This window comes from Bos taurus, chromosome 8 (genome assembly GCF_002263795.3).
Source record: "Bos taurus isolate L1 Dominette 01449 registration number 42190680 breed Hereford chromosome 8, ARS-UCD2.0, whole genome shotgun sequence".
In the NCBI taxonomy this organism is placed as follows: Eukaryota; Metazoa; Chordata; class Mammalia; order Artiodactyla; family Bovidae; genus Bos; species Bos taurus.
The window spans coordinates 102434101-102458805 of record NC_037335.1 but is presented as its reverse complement, the minus strand read 5'-3'; the positions used below and the strand labels follow the sequence as shown (position 1 = coordinate 102458805).

Sequence of the window (24705 nt, the reverse complement as noted above, 5' to 3'; positions counted from 1 at the left end):
AATAGAAAAGTATCAAACTCCACGCAAAGTTATTGCAAGAGCAAGGAGCAGAATAATGTCCCTACAACATGAGCTCTATACTGTGAGAATGTTTCTTAACGACTAGATCAAAACTGCAGCCACCTATTACCATTAAGAAAATAACATAAAAACATGAAATGGGACCATAAATTGAGAATTTTAAAATCCCAGAAGTAGGTGACAGGACTCAGGCAAGAATTAGAGATATCAGAAAAATTATTTCAGGAATGAAGGCTAAACAAGAAGGAACACAGTGTGAATACACACAACAGGTTACGCCTTAAGAGAAATAGGAGGCTGGTAAGAGGACATTTTTAAACTAAAAATTTAAGAGAGAAAATGTTTTCAAAGGAAAGTGAAAGACTTTGCAGGAGAAAAAGACTTCAAATCACATATTAAAAGCAGTCCTTATGAGCAGGGAATTAAAGAATCTGTGCAATTCTGATTTCAGAGAGGAAGAAATGCTTAGCCAATGAGAAGATCCCATGATTGTGACATCTGACTCGCTTATCCCTCTAGCAAATCCATGAACAGCCTTCCATTTTCAGGATGATAGATAGGTAGGGAGATGAGAGCCTTGGGAGACAGTAATTTTTTTCTCAGTGTTAACTGCGGCCTGAGTTTCTCTTTTTCTTGGTCATTTACTACTTCTCCAGAGAGAAGTTTTATATTCTGTAGCATCACATACGTAAAACTGGAAAGTACTGTTGTCGGTTTTTACAGAATAATAAGGAGAACAAGAACACCACAGACTAGGAAAATAAGCCAACAATCTAAAATAGGCAATTCATCAAAATCAAACAAAATAAATGGCCAATACAAATCTATAGAAAATGTTGAATTTCTGCTTCCCCGTAATCAATAAATGCTAATGAAAACAACCGTGAGATGGCATTCCCCTTTCCCTAATGCCCCCCATCCCATCGGTAAAGATTTAGAAAGCTCGTCTCCTCTTGTTGGCAAGGATGCAAAGCTGGCATGTTCATACTGCTAGTGGTATTTTATGTTTGTTTTGGAGATTCTTTTGAAGAGTATAAGGAAATGTGTATATTAAGTGAGAAAAGGAAATTGCTAAAGCATATCATTAATGTTTTTTGAAAAAGATGAAAAAGCTGACAAGTTTATGTGTATAGAAACAGGGCTAGGAATAAATACATCATACTATTGATGTTTATGTTTCCGTGGTGAGATTATAAATTGTTTTTATTTTCTTTGTGTGTTTCTGAATTTACCAGGTTTTCTACAGTGTACATGTACTCTATATAAACAGAAAAAAATATGTCAATACTGTTAATAAAATTTAACTGACTAAATTTTAAAGATCTTATTGGCTATATTCAGCAGTTCATGAATTGAGTGGCATCAGATGGTAAAGCATCTGCCTGCAATGTGGGAGACCTGGGTTCAATCCCTGGGTCGGGAAGATCCCTTGGAGAAGGAAGTGGCAACCCACTCCAGTATTCTTGCCTGGAAAAATCCCATGGACAGAGCATCTACAGTAGGCTACAGTCCATGGGGTTGCAAAGAGTCGGACACGACTGAGCGACTTCACTTACCTTTCCTTTGCTTTCTAGAGTTGAGCAGCGTCCAGTCTAGTAGATAGGGGCTATAAAGAGCTGTATGAAATGAAAGTCTCTTACAGGCAGAAAGGAGCAGAAACAAGGCAGAAGGGATTCTCGTATCATGCTAGGCAAAACAGTGGGCTGCTTATTACAAGGTCACTTTCCTTTCAGTTCGGTTCAGTTCAGTCGCTCAGTCGTGTCCGACTCTTCGTGACCCCATAAACACTTCGCTTTAGGAGATAGTAGAGACCTATCACACATTATCTATCTGGTGACTGATCAGATCATTCCTAATTGGTTTAAGATTCCATTTCTTGAAGAGCCAAAACGGTGATTATGTTGAATCTCTGTTTAGTGGATTGGAGCTTAGGCTCGGTGATTCCATTTTGGGCTTGTTGTCTTGTTTTTTAACAACAACAAAAAGAATCAAATGAGGATTCTTTTGAAAATAAGTCCTTAGCTGCTGTGTCCACACCTGTGTTCTCACTATTCCATCAGTGCGTTCCTGTGGTGGGTGTGAATATATGATTTACTCTAAATGTACTATTTTTAAATGTTAGTCTTGCTTTACCACTGCGAAAGTAAAGTTATGAATGTAATCTCAATATCAAAAATTTTCAACTCTGAAAGTAAAGGAAGGGGAAACAACTTCATTTTTACCAATTATCGCTGTCAAAATATTGGAAGGAGAAAAGAAAGTAATGGAATGTGATCTTGCTTTCTAGACAGTGCTTCTTGTCCAGCCCCCAAATTTGTTTGAAATGGAGCCAGAATCCTGAGTTCTAGTCTAGGCTGCTACTGTCATCATGTAAGGTACTTGGGGCCTAGAGGCTCAGTTTCTTCATCCCCAGCCATAACCATAGGGGCCCTTTGGTGGATCAGATGAGGACAAAGGTTGTAAAAGCATTAGAACATCAACTCTAAGGTTAAAGAAGAATTTTGAAGCTACTTTAATGATTAAAAATCAGTTTCAAGCAAGAAATGAATGACAACTTTTGTTTTCTCCTTCATCTCTTCATCAGGGAATCAGGGGACACCAAAAACAGCGCCCACCACGACAGGCACTTCCACATTGTTGGTTGCCACAGCAGTCCATGCCTATCGTTAGTAAGTAGCTGAGAAGGACCACTTTCTGGAGTTGCTTGGGGCCACGGGATAAGCTCCTGTCTTTTCACAATAGGCCTCTCTGTTGCAAAATGGCTACTCAGTCCTGCCATAGACAAAGTATTAGTAATGCTTTTAATGTTTCAGTTGGGCAATTCTGCACACAGAACTTTGAAGAGCCAGTACCTTGTGTACTCCCTCTAGGAAGTGCTTATACCCTCAGCAGCAGCCTTTTTAAAAGTTCAGAGAAAGCCACTCCACTAAAAGATCCTGAATAGTAGATGTTTAAAGAGTAAAGAAGTTGTGTCAGAGCTTTAAATTATAAACTGTTGTCTGTCCCTTTCTGGAGGCTGAATGCCTAGATTCCCCACTTCTAGAATTCTTTTTAACAGTTACTTTTAATCTAATAAAGTCCATGCATTACAGGTGGTTACTATGTTTCTTAAATCTCTTTCATTCTCCCATTGGGAGATATATAATGTCTGAAAGCTGTTTCTACTTGTTTGAAGGAAGTGTTAATACCTGTTTTTCTTACTTCTGTAGCACAAATGGTCAATATGTAAAGCAGGGCAAATTTGGTGCTGCAGTCCTGGGAAATCACACAACCAGAGAGGTAAGAATGCCCCCTTGTCTCATGTATATTCAGGTGTCCCAAATCATACCAGTGAACTGGTTTTTATGGGGACTTGTCTTATATATCAAGTCAGAGGATTAGAATGATTGTACTTAATGTGAATTTTTAATGTTAGGTGTATAATGATATTTATAGTCACATTTTGCTTACTGTTGTGCATTAAAACAAATTCAACCACTCAAATTCCTTAAGTTTGACCTTTGTGATATGAATCTAGCTTAAGAATTTGTAGAATCTTAGAGTCATTCAGTAACCAGGGACATTCTTTTGTTAGGTAATGAGCAGTGCTTAGAGTATGACCACTGTTTATCTTGTGTGTGTGTGTGTTTATCTTTTTTGAAAGTTTGGTGAGTTGGGCAGTTTATCACACAGCAAAATACTGATTTGAGTCAAAAAGATGTGATTAGAAGCCCAGAGACTGATTTCCTTGTATAGATTGTTCAGTTCAATTCAGTTCAGTCGCTCAGTCATGTCATTTTATGACCCCATGGACTGCAGTGCACCAGGCCTCCCTGTCCATCACCAACTCCTAGAGCTGACTCTAACTCATGTCCATCGAGTCGGTGATGCCATCCAGCCATCTCATCGTCTGTCGTCCCCTTCTCCTCCCGCCTTCAGTCTTTCCCAGCATCAGGGTCTTTTCAAAGGAGTCAGTTCTTTGCATCAGGTGGCCAGTGTAGATTGTATCTAGCTTCAAATTCTTCTCCAAAAGGTTTTGAACATTGTTAAAATACACATAGGAAACAATAGCATTTCAGAGGTCCAGATAACATGCAGTCCACATACCTCAGAAACTCTGAGACACTGAGAGAGAAGATTACCTGTTCAGGGTAGCTAAAGTAATGAACAACACTCCTGTATATGAAAAACAAAAAGCTTAATTTTGGAAATTTGCAAAACACATGTAAAAACAGTGGGACTAGAATAACAAACACCCACATATCCATTACTGAAGTCTAACAGTTATTAATCTTTTTCATCTCAACTCCAACCTGTCTTCCTATTCTCCTGTTCAGATTATTTTGGATAAATCTCTAGCATACAGTTTTAGCTGGAAATATTTTAGTACATATCTCTACAAGATAAAGATTCTAAAAAACATAACCATTATCACTCCTAAACAAAACCCACAGTAATTCTTTGATCTTATGCACACTGCCAGTTAGTATTCAGATTTCCCTGATTATCTGTTTTTTTCTTTTTAACAGTTACTTTTAACCTAATAAGGTCCATGCATTGCAGTTGTTACTGTGTTCCTTAAATCTCTCATTCTCCCATTGGGAGATATATAATGTCTGATTGTCTCTCATTTTATCATGTTAGCAGCCATTGTTTTTTTCTTTTGGACCCACTGGGAGGCATGTGGGATCTTAGCCCCCTGACCAGGGATCAAACCTGCCCCGACTGCAGTGGGAGCGTACAGTCTTAATCACTGGACCAGCAGACAAGTCCCTGTTACCAGGCATTGTTGATTATTATCTAAGTTCGTTACTTCATTAGAGATTGCCATTTGGATTTAAAAATCTGGTATTGGGACTTTGAGCTTCCCAGGTGACACTACTGGTAGAGAACCTACCTGCTGATACAGGAGACTTAAAAGATGTGAGCTCCATCGCTGGCTTGGGAAGATCCCCTGGAGGAGGGCATGGCAACTCACTCCAGTATCCTTGCCTAGAGAATACCATGGACAGAGGAGCCTGATGGGCTACCCAGTCCATAGGGTCGCACAGAGTTGGACATGACTAAAGTGACTTAGCACAGGCGCATTGGGACCTTACCACCCTTCACTTCCAGATAGAATGTCTTATGTTGTAGCAGGCAACAGTATAAAAAGACAAAGTGAAAAAATTGTATTTTAAAATTCATTAGGGAGCTATGGAAATGATGAGGAGTAGATGAATTAAAATTCTGAGAGGAAAGAGCCAATAAGCTGAGTGTTTCCTTGCCTTGAGACCTTTGCTGATACTTAGGAGTAGACTAAGCATCAAGTGTGTCCCAAGCAGAGACTGCTGGGGAAAAGACACTGGCGAAAACTGTAGACGCTCCAAACACAAGATTGGTTTTTCCCCAAGGGACATTTGATGAATTGGGGTGTGGTGTGGAAGTCCGTGGACTATACCAGAAAAGCAGAAGGAAAGATTGCCTTTGGTTCATAGGAGATAAAATCCAACTTAGGGCTGGAAAGCAACAACTTTCCTCTCAAAACATTTGCTAGATTTTGAACTTCATGGGGAAGAGACTAAAGAATCTCAGCTCAGAATCTCTGATGGGCAGAAAACTTCAGGACCAAAGAATCAGAGGCCATCCAAGCTCTCAATGAAAAGCCTTCATAGATACTGCTCAGGAATAGGGACAGCCCAGAAGTGAGCCAGCTCTTCATAACCTGTGATCCTTCACTGAGCAGCTCAGTCTATAATTTGATTGGCATGAGGTGATCAGTCCCTGCTGTATCTGCCTCACATAGTATAAGGGAAGTCTTTTCTAGTACAAGATTGTATATGAGCTTCTGTAGTCAGTCCCTCCCTCCCTTCTAGAGTTGAATTTTAATTTCTGTGTGTGTGTGTTGTAAATATGTATGAGACATAAAATTTGCCATTTTAATCATTTTTAAGTATATAATTCAGTTGCATAAATTGCTTTCACAATATTGAGCAACCATCATCACTCTTTCCACTTTTTTCATCACCCCAAACAAAATCTGTAACCTTTAAGCAATAACTCCCCATCCCCTTTCTGTTATTCCCTGGTAACCCCTAATCTACTTTCTGTTGTTGTTCAGTCACTAAGTCATATCTGACTCTTTGTGACCCCATGGACTGCAGCATGCCAGGCTTCCCTGTCCCACACTATCATGAATTTGCCTACTCTAGGTATTTCATATAAGTGGAATGATAAAATATTTGTCTGGCTTATTTCACTTAGCAAAATGTTTTCAAGATTCATCCATGTTGTAGCATGTATCAGAAATTGGTTATTTTTATGGCTGAATAATATCTTATTATATATATAAAACACATTTTTAATATTTATCCGTTCATTATCTGCTAGACACTTAGTTGTTTCCACCTTTTGACTATTGTGAATAACAGTGCAGTGAACATTGATGTACAAGTGTATGTTTGAGTCCCTCTTTTCAGTTCTTTTGCATGTATACTAGGAGGGAAATTGCTGTGTCATATGGCCATGAAATTAAAAGACACTTAGTCCTTGGAAGGAAAGTTATGACCAACCTAGACAACATATTAAAAAGCAGAGACATTACTTTGTCAACAAAGTTCCATCTAGTGAAAGCTGTGGTTTTTCCAGTAGTCATGCATGGATGTGGGAGTTGGACTATAAAGAAAGCTGTGTGCCGAAGAATTGATGCTTTTGAACTGTGGTGTTGGAGAAGACTCTTGAGAGTCCCTTGGACTGCAAGGAGATCCAACCAGTCCATCCTAAAGGAGATCAGTCCTGGGTGTTCATTGGAAGGACTGATGTTGAAGCTGAAACTCCAGTCCTTTGGCCACCTGATGCGAAGAGCTGACTCATTTGAAAAGACCCTGATGCTGGGAAAGACTGAGGGCAGGAGGAGAAGGGGACCACAGAGGATGAGATGGATGGCATCACCGACTCAATGGACATGGGTTTGGGTAGATTCCGGGAGTTGGTGATGGACAGGGAGGCCTGGCATGCTGCGGTTCATGGGGTCGCAAAGAGTCAGACACAACTGAGTGACTGAACTGAACTGAACTGAATGGTAATTCCTTGTTTAGCTTTTCGAGGAACTGCTGAACTCTGTCTACAGCATATACCATTTTACGTTCCCATAAGCAATATATGAGGGTTCCAGTTTCTCGACTACCCTGCTGACACTTCATTTTTTTCCTTTTTCTACAATAGCCATTCTAATAGGTATGAACTGGTACCTTATTGTGGTTTTGATTTGTATTTCCTTAACGCCTAATGGTGTTGAACATCTTTTTTATGTACCTGTGGGCCATTTGCCTATCTCTTTAGTCACCCCTCATTCAAATAAAAACACCAACAAAATAAAGACATTGCTAATTACAGTTAAAAGAGTAGGGTCAAAATGAGAAGAGATTAAAGTAGACGGTGAGAAGATAAACTCTAAACTTTAATGGGTTAACTGAGGTTTGAGTTTTATACCTGCATGAAGCATGACCCCTGACATCTTTGTATTGTTCTTTAACTTCTCTTTTTTCTGCCCGTCTTTGCTTGAGTACAGTATAGTATTCTTCTTTATATCAGCCAACAACAGCCAGTAACTGTTGCCAGGATTCATCTGAACTTTGAGCTGATGGTAAGGCTTTCCCTATTGGAATCAGTAGCTCCTTTGGGACTGGTTTATAGGACAGATGGGTCTGTGCATACCTGGTGGGAAAAGTGGGTATCTTTTTTTTTTTTTTGGCTGTGCTTGTCAGGGAATTCCCCAAAGTGAATATCTTAACAGAACCTCTCGGAAAGGTCTCTTGACTGCCTTCTGGGAATGTGGACTAAGGGGTGATTGGTGGAGGATGGGAGGGAATCAGAAAGTTCCCTGATAACTCTCCTTGGGTCCACCTGAGGCAGGGCCCTTCTACGTGAGCTTAGGCAGTCACATTTATCCACTGTGCTGCCTGCTGTTGAGTTACCTCAACATTTTTCCTTTCTCCAGGTTCGGCCCAATAACTATAGCACCTTTTATGATGACCAGAGACAAAACTGGTCCATCATGTTTGAGTCAGAAAAGGCTGCCGTGGAGTTCAATAAACAGGTAAGACTATTTTATTCTTTCTGTGAAGAGCCAAACACTAGTCTGGATTTCCCTGATTTTAAGAAAATATATGGAAAACTCATAATTTGCTATATTTTTAGTTACAAGCATTAAAAAAAAAAACCCCTAAATTCATCCCTTGAACTTATTGTATTTTAGGGAAATAATAAGAATACTTATTGCTTGAAAGGAGAAACAAAAGGCTAAATATAAACATATCTTTAAACACCTCTTATAAATTATCTTAAGGAATAAATACAACTATCTTTTTTAAGATACTATTTTAAAAGAATTTTTTAAAAGTTGTTTCATTGTCATTATAGAAAATTTAGAAAAGCATTTGAAAGCATTCATAATCTTACTACCCACGGTAATCACTGCTGACATGTGACATTTCTTTTTTTTCCTGTGCATGAGGTGCATAAATAGTTATAGTCCTTTCAGCATGCATGTGTATTCAGTAGCTCAGTCATGTCTGACTCTTTGCGACCCTGTGGACTGTAGCCCATCAGGCTCCCCTGTCTGTGGAATTTTCCAGGAAAGAATACTGGAGTGTGTTGCCACTTCCAACTCCAGGGAATGTTCCCAACCCAGGGACTGAACCCATGTCTCTTGCATTGGTCTCTGATTATTTCCTCAGACTAGAAGAAGTGAAAGATGTAATCAAACAGTTCATGTATGTTTAGATTCTGTATAAATTGTACTGTTTTACATCCATTTCAGTTCTCACTATACCTTTGCCACATTTATTTATTTTTGACTGTGCTGAGTCTTCCTTCCTGTGCTTGGACTTTGTCCAGTTGCAGTAAGAAGGGGCTGCTCTCTGGCTGTGGAGCACAGGTTCCAGGGCGCCCAGGCTTCAGTAGTTGTGGTGCGAAGGCTCCATATGTGCAAGTCACAGGCTCCACAGCCTGGGCTCAGTAGTTGTGGCACACAGGCTCAGGTGCCCCTGGGCATGTGGGATCTTCCTGGACCAGGGATCCAACCAGTGTCCTCTGCACTGCATGGCGGATCCTTAGCTACTGGACCATCACGGAAGCCCCTTAGCCAACATTTAGAATTATTATAGTATTTTTTTCCTTCTTACTCTTACTTGCTTGATAAAAAATGACTTCTCATTGTTTTAGCTAGCATTTGATTGCAATAATGAAACTTTTTTTTTTAAAGAAAATGAGTAGCAAGTTTCTAAGGTATATATGTTCAAACATTGACTATAGAAAAACTATTCATTAAGATAATGTTTGACTTCTTTATCTAGTGTCTGAGCTAACATAATATGGGTACATCTGTAGGTGGTAGAGATGAATTCTAGGAATACATCATGGTTTTGTAAAGGGCCTTTATTTATTTAAATAGCCTTTTGACATTTTTTTAGATGCTCCCCTATCTTTCATAGGCTCCCAAACACTGAAGCAGTAAACTAGTATAGTAATGATAACAAATGTTTATTGTGTACTTACTGTTATTTGCCAGGCATTGTGCCAAGTACTCTCCTTGTATTATTAGTTCAGTCTTCATAGCTAACCCTAGGAAATATGCAAAGCCTTTATCTCCATCTTACAAAACAAAAGTCTGAAATAAGGTTCATAGGAGTTATGTTATTTGGCTGAGGTCACACGTTAATAAGTGGCAGTGCCCAGATCTGTACTCAGACAGTCAGACTCCAAAGCCATACTCTTAAGCACTTTGATTGCTGGCAAGATTACTGACTTTTGGATGGTTTGCTTCTAAACATGTAATTTGTTTCGTAAGTGGACGCCACTGTTTGGAAAAGAGCAATTAGTAGTAACTGAGTGAGTCCTTAACTGAGCTTAAACTAGGTTCATGCTGCTTCGATTTCACCTCACAGGTTTGCATTGCCAAGTGCAACAGCACCTCTTCCCTGGATTCAGTGTTGTCACAGGACCTGATGGTAGTGGAAGGCCCTGCTGTAGAAGTTGGAGATTCTTTAGAAGTGGCCTACACCAGCTGGCTCTTTCAGAATCACGTTCTGGGCCAGGTAAGAAAAAGTACCCTGCAAGTTCTTTTGTAATTTAAATAGCGTGAGAGCTATTCAAATGTACAGTATATTACTGTGAATTGCTGCTATTAGCAAATAGAAATCTTTCAGGAGCCTTGGTTTGACCTCTATAGCCGCTTCTGTGGGGAAGGCGATGGCACCCCACTCCAGTACTTTTGCCTAGAAAATCCCATGGACGGAGGAGCCTGGTAGGCTGCAGTCCATGGGGTCGCTAGAGTCGGACACGACTGAGCGACTTCACTTTCACTTTTCACTTTCATGCACTGGAGAAGGAAATGGCAAGCCACTCCAGTGTTCTTGCCTGGAGAATCCCAGGGACTGGGGAGCCTAGTGGGCTGCCGTGTATGGGGTCGCACAGAGTCGGACACGCCTGAAGCGACTTAGCAGCAGCAGCAGCAGCAGCAGCCGCTTCTGAGACATAACCATGAAAGGCTAGTGTGTAAAATCTGCTTGGTGCCACCGTGTCTCTTCCTTAGAGCAAGTGGAAACTAGTTTGCACCAGTGTTATTTTTGGTAATTGTTCATGTGTACATCTTGTCCTCCTATACCAATTTTAAATTTGAATAGATTCTTATGGGATTGGGCCTTAAACTTCTTAGACTTTCTTCACAGTTGTTTCTCTGTTTTCCTTATACTAGTGTGAATAGATTGGGCTTATATTATTAAGCCCTCAAAAGTAGTATGATTTGATAAAAGGAGCTTTAGATCATGAGTCCAAAAATGTGGATTCAAGTCCCAGTTTTATCCTAACTTGACTTTGTCGAATCATTTAAGCTCTTAGATTTTTTTCCCCTGTGAATTGAGCTTAGTTAGGGCTCTATCTACTTCCTTGGCCAGATGGTTGTTCGAATCAAATGAGATAATTTATTTGAAAATTCTTTATAGATTAAGATAATTTTAAATATGTGGTGGTAGAAGTTTATTTTTTTCTAAATGTGGAAAATCCTTGCTTTGGAGATACTCAGTGTGATAACACTTTTAGCCATGATGTGGTCCCTTTTTTTCAGGTCAGAAGTATTTTTCCAGTATATTTGACATTACCTATTTCAGAAGTACTGTGCTGTTCTGTGTTAAGTTGAACATCATAATGATTATTATTATTTGTGAAGTTGGCTGACATTTATTTTGATTAACTTTCAGGTTTTTGATTCCACTGCTAACAAAGATAAGCTTCTTCGCCTGAAATTGGGGTCAGGAAAAGTCATCAAGGTAAAGGCTTAACTGTGTTCTTGTAAGAGTTTATCAGTTGCAGTGTGCTTAATTTAGACTGAATTTTATGAAATCTCTAAGCTGGGTTTATTTTCTAAGAATCTGGAAAGGCTTGATTATAAAATACAGAAAAATGTGCTATGTTATCTGGATTTGAGAGACTTTGCCCTGTGAGACAATATATTGGAGAAGGGTACATTTCTTTTTTGTGGTCCCTGCCTTTCATTTTTCATTCTGTGGTTCTGAGGGAACAATTAAATTCTTCCTATTGCCTCCTTGGGAAAGAGATTAAATTGTTTCTTCTAGAAGTGTATCATTAATGAGTGATTCTAATCTGTCTGGGATGCTTCGAATCATGCTGGGAAGCAGCTGCGACATAGCAGGAGAGACGTTGGGATTGGAGTCCAAGGACTCGGGTTCACATCGTGAATTTCTTCTCTAGCAACTGTGGATGTATTTTATAAAGTAAAGCTCATTTTACAAAACAGAAACAGACTCACAGACTTAGAGAACAAACTTATAGTTGCCAGAGGGGATGAATGGGAGGGAAAGAGACAGGGAATTTGGGATCAACACGCACACTCTCCTGTTTAAAATGGGTAACCAGCAAAGTCCTATATAGCACAGGGAACTCTTGCCAGGATTTTGGCTGTCTGTGCACTAGTGCCAAACAGAAGTATGGAGACAGAGTTACAGAGTAGAAGAAAAGAGCGGCTTTGTTACTTTGCCAGGCAAAGGGGGGATACAGTAGGCTAGCCCTTCAAGAACCTGTGCCCCCCTCCCTGGTGAGTAGGGAGAGGTTATATGTCAGGGTACAGGATAAAGATCAGAGCAGTAACAATCTTCATTCCCTCAACCATCTTCATTCCTTCTTCTGCACTGTTTCTAAAGGGTGGGGTTGCTGACCTGATGAGGGTGTGTGCAGGGTCTTGGGTCTCGTCTCCCAATCTTGATGAGCCTCCCTGGGCCCTTTAACCTTGCCTCAGGTGGTTTCCTTGCTGCTTCTCCTTTGTTTCAGTCAGTTCAGTTGCTCCGTCAAGTCAAGTCCGGAGAACTCAGAGAAGGTCATGCAGGCTGGAGTCTTGCCTACAAGGAATGGGAGACAAAAAGGCTTCCGTTCCCAGGAGCCCCACAGGGCCCTGCTCAGCATCAGAACTCTGCTCAGTGTTACCTGGCAGCCTGGATGGGAGGGAGTATGAGGAGAATGGGTACATGTATATGTATGGCTGAGTCCCTTTGCTGTTCACCCGAATCTATCACAACACTGTTTTTGGTTTATTTTTCTTTAAAAAAAAAAATTAATGTGGCTGTGCCAGATCTTAATTGCAACATGCAGGATCTAGTTCCCTGATGAGGGATTGAATCTGGGCCCCATGCGTTGGGAACGTGGAGTCTTAGCCACTGGATCACCAGAGAAGTCCCTCACAACATTGTTAATCAGCTATACTCCAATATAAAATGAGAAGTTCTTTTTGTTTTTCTTTTTTTTTAGAATTTTTTTTTAAAAAAGAATATTTTACACATGTGAGGTATCATTGTGTCAGGACATATTGATGCATTGTTAAGCACTCATTCATCCGTGTGGCAGAGTGTTTTTCTCCATAGCTTTGTTAATGACTCCTTTTCCCAGAATCCTTTGGAAACTTTTCCCTGGAGATCGTAGTAGTTGGGGCATGACACTTAAAGCTAGACTTAAAGCTAGTGTTGAATCTTGGCTTAACAATGTACTAACTGATCTTGGGCTAGTTACCTTACCTCCTTAAGCCTCAGTTTTCTCCTCTGTAAAATGGGGCTATTGCTACTAACCTTATGAAGTTATTTTAGGAATTAAACAAGATAGTGGAAGTAAAGCACTTACCAAAGTACTTAGAAAAAAGTGTGTTTAATAAATGATAGCTTTTATTTCTCTTTTAATGCCGTTCTGTTCCTCCCAATTTCTCTCATCATCTAAGATATTTCATTTAGCCCTGGATGTGCTGGCTTTGACAAGTCAGCTGAGAAGAAGTATTCTAAATGTTCTTATAACTGGTGTGTGGGAGTGGGGAGCATAAACTGATGATCCTCTGCTGTGTTTTGTCTTATGAGAAGGTTTGTATCTGATGAGCTTTTCCTCTTCTCTGATTCCTAAAGAGCTGGGAGGATGGAATGGTGGGCATGAGGAAAGGAGGGAAGCGGTTGCTTATCATCCCCCCAGCCTGTGCTGCTGGCTCTGAAGGGGTAATAGGATGGACTCCCTCAACAGACTCGATCCTGGTGTTCGAGGTGGAGATTAGGCGGGTGAGTGAAATGGTGCTGTGTTGTGTTTGATGAGTCCTCTTTGCTAGTTACGTAAAATGAATAAATAATGGTGTCGGAAAAGATTCTAAAGATCTCTCTCTCTCTCTGTCTTTTTTTCTTTTAAGTAGAAATGGTATAGTTGGAAAGAACAACAGCTTTAGAATCTATTTTTATTTATTTATTTATTTATTTTTAATGTAAATTTATTTATTTTAATTGGAGGTTAATTATTTTACAATATTGTATTGGTTTTGCCATACATCAACATGAATCCGCCACGGGTATACACGTGTTCCCTAAAGGCCAAAGTTTATGTCCTTCTTGGCTCTGTATTTATAGTCACTTCTCTCTTTATTTTTTCTGTAAAATAGTGATTCTTACCCAGGGTTCATAGTTTTTGATTTGGTAATTCCGTGGCTACAAATTTACCCTGTCAATATGTTTTCAGAAGTGTGCATGTATACCTGTGTGTAGATGGACAGCTGGAGACAGACGCATGGCTTTTTGCCACGTTGTTTGTGATAGTGGAGAACTGGCAACAGCTTAAGTGTGTGTCATTATGAGACTGATTGAATTATGGTTTTTCAGGGGGTGGACGTCTGTGTATTTCTTAAAGAATATCAAAAATCTGTTTTTAAGTGAAAGAAACAAGTTGCAGAACAGCATGGGTAGTATGATTTTGTGTGTATATTTATATATACACAAATAAACATATACATACGCCCATATATTCATATGAAATTTCTGGAGGCATTTAAAGAAATGTAGTGATTTTTCCTCTGGAGAATGGGAATGGAGTTTAGAAACTTTTACTTTGTTACATTCTACCCTTTTGTACTATTTAAAGGTTTTATTACAAATAATCTCTATGTTAGTCACTCAGTCGTGTCCCAACTCTCTGCTGCCCCATGGACTGTAGCCTGCCAGGCTCCTCTGAGCATGGAATTCTCCAGGCAAGAATACTGGAGTGGTCACTCAGTCGTGTCCCAACTCTCTGCTGCCCCATGGACTGTAGCCTGCCAGGCTCCTCTGAGCATGGAATTCTCCAGGCAAGAATACTGGAGTGGGTAACCATTCTCTTCTCCAGGGGATCTTCCCAACCCAGGGATCACACCCGGGTCTCTTGCACTGTAGGCAGATTCTTTACTGTCTGAGATATCAGGGAAGCCCAAATGAAGTTTATAGCAACTGAGGTTCATTAATGTTCCCCCTCTAATCCCTTGCCCCCTCACCCCCAAAAAGACTGTTGGCTTTACACTGTGATGATTAGGTCCAAATGTGATAGTGTTTGGGACTGTAAACTACGAAATACAATGCAAGTAGGTAGTATGGCCATCTTCACTGTGGCCGTTACTCCTGCTGCGACAAAGGGTGTGCATCGTTTCTCAGTGACTCTTCCCACCCTTATCTCGGCTGGGCATTTCAGCCCTCTTTGATTGACATGCTTCCAGATGCCTTTTTCACAGCTTTTATATTCTTTCTCCATTTCCTTTGAGGACATCATGGCTGTGATAGATAACAAATCAATTTGAATCCATAAAGACTTTTTGTAAACATAAGAAAGAAATACCCTATTTTACCAATAATCAAAGAATTACAAATTGTTTACTAAACTGACAAGGCTGGGGGAGTTCCCTGGTGGCCTAGTGGTTAGGATTCTGGGCTTTCACTGCCGTGGCCTGGGTTCAGCCTCTTGATTGGAGAACTGAGATCCTGCAAGCCATGAAATACGGTGGGAAAAAAAAAAAAACTGACAAGGGTGATACAGAATGGTAATACCCAGTGTGACAAGGGCTTTGAGAAGGATTTATATACCACTTTGGGGTATAAGGGCTTCCCGGGTGGTGCGGTGGTAAAGAATCCACCTGCCAATGTAGGAGGGGCAGGAAGCTTGGGTTTGATCCCTGGGGGTCGGGAAGATCCCCTGGAGTTCGAAATAGCAACCTGCTCCAGTATTCTTGCCTGGAAAATTCCATGAATAGAGGAGTCTGGCAAGCTACAGTCCAAAGAGTCAGACATGACTGAGCAACTGAGTACAAATATGGAGTATAAAGTAGTTCAGCCTTTATGGTGTGAAATTTAATGGTATATATCAAAAGTTTTAAAAGTAAGTATAACTTTTATCCAGCAATTTAACTTCTGGGAATTTGTATTTTGGGAAAGATTATGTGCAAAGATACAGAGATAAAACTATTCATAGAAGTATTGTTTGTATGGAAGAAATTAGAAATAAACTGAATGTCCACCAAGTAGGAAATGATGAAATATATTTTGTGATAACATAGATATTTATGACTTCTGTCCCCAAAATCCTTTGGAGACGTTTTCCTGAAGTTGATAGCAGTTAAGGGTATGACCTTTGAAGTTAGAAGTTAAAAAGGATGTTGTCGATTAATAATTTAGTTAACATGGAAATATTAATATGTTAATCAGTGAGTGAATAAAGCAGTATGGCCCCATTTTTGTAAAACACACACACATAATATAAATGTGAAATAGTACATCTGAAATCCTAACTATTACTGCTTAATAGTTGAATTGCCAGTAATTATCTTTTTTTTTTTTTTTCTTTTGGCTTGTCTCCATTTTCTCTTTTGCCTACCATGAGCAGGTAATGACTTTGTATGATGAAGAATAAGTAAGATGGAAGGAGAATGGAGGGGGAAGGGGGCTGTTTTTGTGGTCTGTTGGCCTATTTGACCCGTGGTTGATCTTTCCCTAGGTCAGATTCGCTCGAGATTCTGGCTCTGATGGGCACAGCGTTAGTTCCCGGGATTCTGCAGCCCCTTCTCCCATCCCTCCTGCTGACAGCATCTCTGCTGATCCTGTTGTGTCGCCATCCACATCGGTGCCTTTCAGATCAGGGTAAGACACTGCAGTTGTATCAAGCTCTTTTATTGTCCATAAATAGGATTCTTAGGGTAGTTCAGAAATAGGGATATATTAAGTTGGCCAGAAAGTTTGTTCAGGTTTGTCCATTGCATCGTATAGAAGAACCTGAATGAACTTCTGGACCAATGTACTAGTTAAAAACTGAAATAATTTTAAATAATTGGGGGGGAAATGGGATAAAGGAAATGGGAAACATAATTGCTTCAGATTTTCTAACAAAGGATTAATGTTCATAGTCTATAAAAACACTAATTGAGATATAAAAGAATACCCGCTAAACTTTGGAGAAAAATTGGGCAAAAGCCATAAACACTTATCTCTAAGGATTAAATGTAAATTTTTCTGTTTGAATGGAAAATTGTTTATCTTCAGTAGCTTTCAGAAATTATGCAAAGTACAGAACAGTTGAAATTCTATTTTACAGCTGTTAAATTATCAAACGTCTTAAAAAACAGTGTTTATCCAGTATAATCTGGACTTGTGATTATAGATTTTGTTTTTATCTCAGGATATGTCTTATTTGCTTTCAGGGAGTCAGCTCTTCGTTCCAAATCTAACTCCCTTAGTGAACACCTTACAGTAAATACAGTGAGTATATATGTCTTATCTCCTTAACCCCAGTTTGCTAGGAAGGTTTCATGTGCCTTGGGTGTGGTAGGTTAGAGAAAAAAAAAAAGAGAGAGAAATGTTGATTTAGGGTAGAAGTCAGTGGTTACTTGATTCACTGTCCTTTACTTGGGAGTCAGTTTAAATTAGCCTGGGCTTCTGCAGAGACCTGGATTCAAATCTTTATTCTTACAAACATGTGACCTTGAGAAAATTATCTAACTTCCCTGATCTTCAGTTTCTTCCTTATTAAAATGGAAATAATTCTCACAGCCCCTCTTTGTAATCTGTTTTTGTGATATGTTTATAAAGCCCTAAGTTCAGAGCCTACATAAAACATGTCTTCGGTAATCTCTCAAGATTTTTATGAGGTTTCATCGTGTGTGTACGTGTGCACGTGTGTGTGCGTGCGTGCGCTCAGTTATGTCTTCCTCTTTGCGATCCTTTGGACCATAGCCTGCTAGGCTCCTCTGTCCATGAGATTTTTCAGGAAAGAATAATGGAGCAGGTTGCCATTTCCTTCTCCCGGGGATCTTCCCAACGCAGGGATTGAACCTGCATCTCCTGCATTGCAGCTGGATTCTTTATCTGCTGAGCCAGTGGGGAAGCCCATGAGGTTTAAATGAAATAATGCCTATGGAGTTTCTAGTATTGTGTCTGGAATATTGTAAGAGCTCAATTAACATTGCTTTTTGTTATCATAATTACTGCTAACACTACATGTCTTTATACTTTGATTTTCTCAGAGGAATTCTACACTAATTCACCAGCTAGTTGGCTTTGCGGAGAAGGCAATGGCACCCCACTCTAGTGTTCTTGCCTGGAGAATCCCAGGAACAGGGGAGCCTGGTGGGCTGCCGTCTATGGGGTGGCACAGAGTCACGACATGACTGAAGCGACTTAGCAGCAGTAGCAGTTGGCTTTGAGCAGATTGCTGGGCCTCTGTGTTTCCCCAACTGTGAGATAAGGAGACTAGCATGTTGTAGTAAACTTTGGATCTGAAGACTTTTGGGAAGGTGTGCACTGTGTTGGAGGCCGCCCTGCCTGCTCCACGAAGGCCTCTGTGTGCCGAGTGTGGATGGGTGATAGCTGAGGTGGTCGAAGTGCTAACGCTTTGTAGCTGTCGCCTGCCACATTAGGGTAACTGTGTGGACTGAAATCGATGATTAATTTCCCTCCAACTCTAGTTTACTTGTTTATATACAATCCAAAGTAGGAATTAATTAAGCAAATAATTGATCTGATATGTATAAAAAGTGGTCTAAACCCAGAAGGGTAAGCCAAGGAATCAAGAAAATGGGAAAACAGTGTAAAATCGCAGATCTTTGAATGCGGACAAAATTGTTCGGTTTTAGTTCTTTTGTACTCTCTACACACAGCTACTTTTATCAAATATTTCTAAACTTCGGTAACTTTTGGTAAGTTAGTGGTCTACAATGTTTTTTTTCCTTTCTTTTTTTGCAATTTTATTTTTTTAATTGAGACAAAGTTCATATGACATAAAACTTTAACCATCTTTTTACATTGAAGTTTTTATTAAAAAATTTTTCTTATATGGACCATTTTCAAAGTCTTTATTGAATATGTTAGAATATTTCTGTTTTTTATGTTTTGGTTTTTTACCTGCAAGGCATGTGGGGTCTTAGCTCCTCTACCAGGGATCGAACTTGTACCCCCTTCTTTGGAAGACAAAGTCCCAACCTAGACTGCCAGGGAATTTCCCAAGTTTTTATCTTTTGCTTTTAATATATAATTGCATTCATAGGGCACAGTTAGTAAAACAGTATAACAGGATATACGTTGAGAAGACCATTCCTACCCCTTTCCTCATGTACTTTGTTTTATTTCACCCCCCTCCCCACCCCCACACCTTGGGTAAATGCTTTTGTTTCTTATGTTTTCCTTCAGTGTTTCTTCATGCAAATGCAAGCAAGTAGGAATGTATATTTTATTTCCCCCCTTTCACAAAAAATAGCATATTATATGTATTATGTACCTTGCTTTTTATACTAACAGTGTCTTTCCATGTTAGTGTATGGAAAACTTCCTCATTCTTTTCTATCTTTAGATCCCAGTGTTCCATTGTGTGGATATTGATTTATATAATTAGTCATCTTTTGAGGGATCTAACTTGTTTTGCTGATGTGCCTCCACTGTTAAAAAAAGATGAGCACACACTCTGAGTATATAATTGTTTACAAATTATATGAAGTATTATCCATCGCTGTAAGCAAGTTTAATGTCTTATGTATACAGTAGCTTGAGCAAGCTCTGGGAGATGGTGAAGGATGGGGGAGCCTGACGTGCTGCAGTCCATGGGGTCACAGAGAGTTGGACACGACTGAACTACTAAACAATAATACTGTAGCTTATAAATAATTTTAAAATAGAGGCTATGGTCATTCGTTTTACACTCACTAGATTATCTTGCTACTCTTAGGGCTATACACTGCTCTGAAAACTGTACTTTGAACCAGTTAATGAATACAGAGGCATCCAGCTCAGGGACTAGTATGTTATCAGTGCCAAGTCAGTGTTAAATGAACCTGAATTTAGAACATAGAGTTCCTGTTTACCTCTCTCCCTAAATCTGTTCTGAATGTTTACCTACTGAGTTGCTCTTGGGCTTTTGAGAAGGTATTATTATCTAAAATGCCTCCCTCCCTTAATCTGTACTTGAGTTTTTCATCTGTAAAGTGAGAATACTTATGCCTGGTAAGGAGACTTGATTGAAATGAAGGAATACAGATGGAACCACTTTGTCCATGCCAACACGTAGGGAATTGTTTTTTCTACTGCCATTCATTGTGACCCATGTATGCTTCTAGGAAAGAAGTCTTTAATTCTCATTTTGTAGAAAAAGTGCTTTCAATAGATGTGGCGTAAGAGTCAAAGACATAGAGTTGACTGAAGGTAACGAACCTTGATTACAGTGATTTTTGTGACTTTCCTTTCTTTTTAGAATCCTGATACAGTCAAGGCCAAGTTGATCTCTCGGATGGCTAAAATGGGCCAGCCCATGCTGCCCATTCTTCCACCACAGCTGGATTCTAATGATTCAGAAATTGAAGTATGTCCCACTGGTTGTCTTAGAATGAATAGTGCAGATGTTGCTGTCTTCTGTTCTTTTTTTTTTTTAATATTTATTTATTTGACTGCCCTGGTTCTGCAGCATGTGGGATGTACCCTGACCAGGGATTGAACCCTGGCCCCTTGCATTGGGAGTGCAGAGTCTTAGCCACTGGACTACCAGGGAGGTCCCTCTCTGTTCTTTTAATTGAAATTATTGCTTTTCCTGCCTCTAAACAGAATCATTATTTAGAGAGCTTATAGTCAAAATGATACAGGTTGGTATTGGTACATGTGTTTCTCCTGTAATTAGCACTTCCCCTGAGAAATGGAAGCAATTCTGTATATCTGTCACAAGAGCTGGGCGGTTTTAAGTGGTTAATTTAGTTTTCTACTGAAATCTCTATTGTTAGTATAAATCAAACCTTTGAGACCACATGATGCTCAACCCATAAAGAATGTTCAAGTCATATTTGTTGATCGAATTGCTTAGATTCTCTTGGGAAATGTTGATTTTTCAAGTTTAAAAATTGTATTGCAAAAAAAAAAAAATTGTATTGCAATCAGATCTATCAATTTTTTCCCTTTGTTTTTTGCTTTTGACAGTATGCTTAGAAAGCTTTCCCACTTTCAGATATTTGTAAACATTACATGTGTCTTTAAAATGTTTATTATTATATATTTAGATTTGTTATTTCATATTTAGTCCATCCGGAATTTGGTGAATGACAAGAAGTAACAATTCCAATTAAGTTCTTTAACCATTGGTTAATTCTTTATTGAATACAATAATGCTTTCTCAACTGAATTGAAACAGTGATTAATTTTTAGGATTCTTTGACATTGATGTTCAGCAAAGCAAAGGTGATGATCTTGAGTAAAAAATTCATAAACAGTTTTATTTTTTCATTATTTTATTTCTTCATGGAAAAGCTGTGTGCAGATTTAACATTTTAAACAAAGATAAGATTTCTGGGACCTGTTATAGAATTGATTTTTATCTGGGTTCTAGAAATGAAATTTGGGTAAGATATTCTCATTAAAATTTTTAAGTGCTACTTACCTATTATAGGGTAATTTAAATTAAAAAGAAGACATATTTAACAAAAAGGGCATTCTTTTTATGTCATTTTATAATCAGATTTTTAAACTTAATATTATATCATGAACATTTCTGTTAGTATCGATAATATAAGAAAAAGAAATAAAGCAAAGCTTTATCACCTTTAAAGATAGATAACCCAGTGTTCTGTTATATTGATTTATCATAATTCCTTTCATTCTGTTGTTAGACATTTAAGTTGATTTGTGTAATGATGTAAACCTGGGATGCTTTTCCAGAAACGCATAATACATTTCTGAGAATTTCAGGAGATAAGAGGAAGTTCTAAAGTAAAAGAATGTCGAAGAGATATCAGCCCTTGAACTACTGTAGCATAGCAGATCACAGTCTCTGTACATTGTGCCTCAAGTTTCTTTTTTCCTTGTGTGAATCAGGAAGATGTCTATACATTAACTTTGTTTAGACATTCTTTTTTTTTTTGGCCACTTTGTGTGCCATACAGGATCTTAGTTCCTTGACTGGTGATTGAACCCATGCTCCCTGCAATGTTACCTTTATTTAGAATTAGAATAGGATCAGCATCACTTTGCTTTTATGAAGAAAAAGAATGAAGGGAAAACACTCTATATTGTCAAAAATAGCCTGGTAATGAGACACAGTGACTCCTACTGTGTGTGATTTTCTGTGAGTACCTTGAGGTCTGTGGAGGTTATTTGGCAGAAGAGAAAGGCTGCATTATTCCCTGGGGTTCCTTGTGAGACGCCCTAATTCTGTGGAAGCAGACTAGGTCAGTCTTAAGGTAGCTGCTGGTTTGGAAAATGATTCATTATGGACAGCAGTCACTCTAGCTGCTTCAGATAAAATAACATCATCAATGGACACTGGAAATTTAACTATAATTATTCGATAGAACTTACAGGGAGAGAGATCCTACTCTAGTACATAATAGAGTGCTTTCCTCCCAGAGCCCATGCCTTAAATTTGTGCCTTTCTGCTTACCTTTCCTTCCTCTTTTTTTTTTTTTTTTTGGTCTAAAACACTGGTTGTAAGGAGGTTTAGGGTGGATAGTTGGTCTCAGTCTTCAACTAAGGACCCATAGATGTAATAACCAAAATGCTCGTGCCTGTTGTAGGACGTGAATGCTCCTCGAGGAGCTGGGCAGCCCTTGGCGACCCCATCCGTCCAGCCCTCTCTTCAGCCAGCCCATCCAGTGCTCCCACAGATGACCTCACAAGGTAAGGAACCCCTCTAAGGCTCTGTGGCCTTAAATTGGGTTGGTACCAAAATTATCGTCACTGTACTCTAAAATGTTAGGCTTTATTGTTTTAGTACTGAGAACTGGACTAGAGTATAGAACTTCCCAGACTGTCCCTGGATAGGGCATTTTCAGACCTGAGATGTATTTGGTCTGCCTGCTGTGTCTTCTGCTGTGTTGCATTCTTAGGTTTTGAAACTGGCACTCAGCTGATGAGCCATCTCCCTGTGTGTAATTCTGCACTTCCTGTCAGCTGATGGGGTCATAGGTCTGAATCTCGTGCACTCAGAAAAACCCAGTTTCCTTTCACTAGCCCAGTAGGTTTAGATCCTACTTGCTGAGATCCAGTAGGTCTGGTTTTAGGAGAATTAGGTGAGGCAAGTGGTCAAGTGTGAAGGGTGCTGGTGTGTAAGGTGATAGTCCGGACTTGTACCAAGAAGTGGGAGTGGGTTTAACAGTGAGAACTTTTTGCTCTATCTTAGCACCTCAGCCATCTGTTTCCCGTCTCCAAACACCATCTGCTGCTTTGATGCAAGTTGCATCTCTTGATTCCCACTCAGCTGTATCTGGAAATGCCCAGTCCTTTCAGGTAACATTTTTTAACCATGTCAGTTATATGCTGTCATTTATTATTGTTCTGTTCAGTCTCTTTTTCTATTTTTGCTCAATTTGTACAGCAGCAGTTCCCCGCAGAGCTTAAAATTTTTCCCCTTCCTGAAACCACCACTTTTTCATGTCTAAACAAGCAAAGGATTGCCTGCCTTGCAGGTTGTTGTCAAGATTAAATTTGAGAACCAGCAAAACACCTGACAAGGCCTGACACACAGTGAAAGCCAACTGATGTTTGTTTCCCTTCCTTTCACACATGTCTAATTTAGAGATGTATATTCAAGTCTTCTGTGTTCTTCTCTATCACACAGCTGATAGGCTAAGATTGCACTCTACACTCAGTAGAATGGTTGTGGTGGAGGGGCGGTGGGGGAGGCTGTACACAAATACAGCTGAACTCGAATTGTTTAGTTATCCTCCAGAGGTGAGCTCTTAAAAGTAGGTTTTTGTTTTTGTTTTTTTTTCTGTTTTCATAGGAAGCAGTGGCAACAGCCTGTGTGTCTCTGCTGACAGTTTGCCAGGACAGTAGACTCTTTCTTTTGCCCAACACATTTGATGGATAAGACTTAACTCCCCATGATAAAAGACTCCCACTTCTTTGGTGATTCTTCATGTGGGGTACAGGGAGGTGAGGGGGAAGGGGTCAGAGCAATGGTGGTCAGGCAATGCCTCATTAGTAAGGGTGCATCGGAAATCAGAAAAGTCCTAGCTTGGCCTCTCTCACTCCTGAATGGACCTAATGGAGAGTTATATCCTGTAGTAATGGATGGGTAGTTACACCTGTCCCTGGAAACGAACTGTATTTCCTTAATTCAAGGAAGAATAACCATCATTATTAAAATGATAGCTGCTGTTTATTGAACATTAATTGTCTTCCAGGCACTTACTTACCAGGGGGTTAGGAACTTTAGCTATCTGTCACTTCATTTAGCCCATACAACAACCGTAAGAAGTGGTATTGTTATTTTCATTTAATTGTTGAGGTGACTGAGGCTCAGGAAAATGAGAGTGCTTGGTCATACAGATAAACATCAGAATCTAGCTAGGCAGAGGCATCCTTTGGAAACTATTGGATTTAGTTTGGAATCAGAACGCCTCTTTTTTTACTTTAATGAAACCAAGTAGAGTTTGCTTAGTTTTAAAACGTCTCAGGCCATCTATTGGCCCAATGGCTGAATTCCTACTGAATTAAATCATCACAAGAGGACTGGGGAGTAACCTGAGATGCCCGTAGGGCTTTAGTGACTAGCATCACTAAATGCCAGGAATGAATTACATCATTCCTCTCCTGCTGCAGTTACTGTCCAATACCAAACCCTGGTCTATCCATCTCCAGCTTCAATATGTTTGAGTCTCCTTCCAGTTTACCTACCTTATTCCATCAAAGACAAGCTAAGCAGAAAAGAGAGAGATGAATGTTTTGTAAACCGGCTGTAATTTGGCCTCTTCTCAGCCCTATGCAGGTGTGCAGGCCTACGCTTACCCCCAGGCACCAGCTGTCGCTTCCCAACTGCAGCCCGTTCGGCCCTTGTACCCCGCACCACTCTCGCAGCCTCCTCATTTTCAAGGTAGGCATTTCTCATCTTCTGCTCTTGCTGGGCTTCCCCGTCTCCCATCCATTCTCATTT

At 39.6% G+C, this 24705-nt stretch overlaps 1 protein-coding gene across 4 annotated transcripts in view; it reads left to right on the top strand.

Annotated features, from left to right (window-relative positions):
- Positions 1–24705, top strand: part of FKBP15 (FKBP prolyl isomerase family member 15) — a 57035-nt gene that overhangs the window by 11258 nt on the left and 21072 nt on the right. For 2 of the 4 annotated variants that reach the window (XM_005210565.5, XM_002689935.7), the window contains exons 3-15: positions 2606–2690; positions 3231–3300; positions 7550–7624; positions 7979–8077; positions 9927–10076; positions 11238–11306; positions 13437–13583; positions 16306–16448; positions 17006–17063; positions 20044–20151; positions 22346–22448; positions 22951–23057; positions 24531–24645. In XM_005210565.5, the coding sequence (XP_005210622.2) occupies positions 2606–2690; positions 3231–3300; positions 7550–7624; positions 7979–8077; positions 9927–10076; positions 11238–11306; positions 13437–13583; positions 16306–16448; positions 17006–17063; positions 20044–20151; positions 22346–22448; positions 22951–23057; positions 24531–24645 (1329 nt within the window). The remainder of the gene's footprint in view (positions 1–2605; positions 2691–3230; positions 3301–7549; positions 7625–7978; positions 8078–9926; positions 10077–11237; positions 11307–13436; positions 13584–16305; positions 16449–17005; positions 17064–20043; positions 20152–22345; positions 22449–22950; positions 23058–24530; positions 24646–24705) is intronic. The other 2 variants (XM_010808285.4, XM_059889526.1) reach the window with 2 other exon arrangements.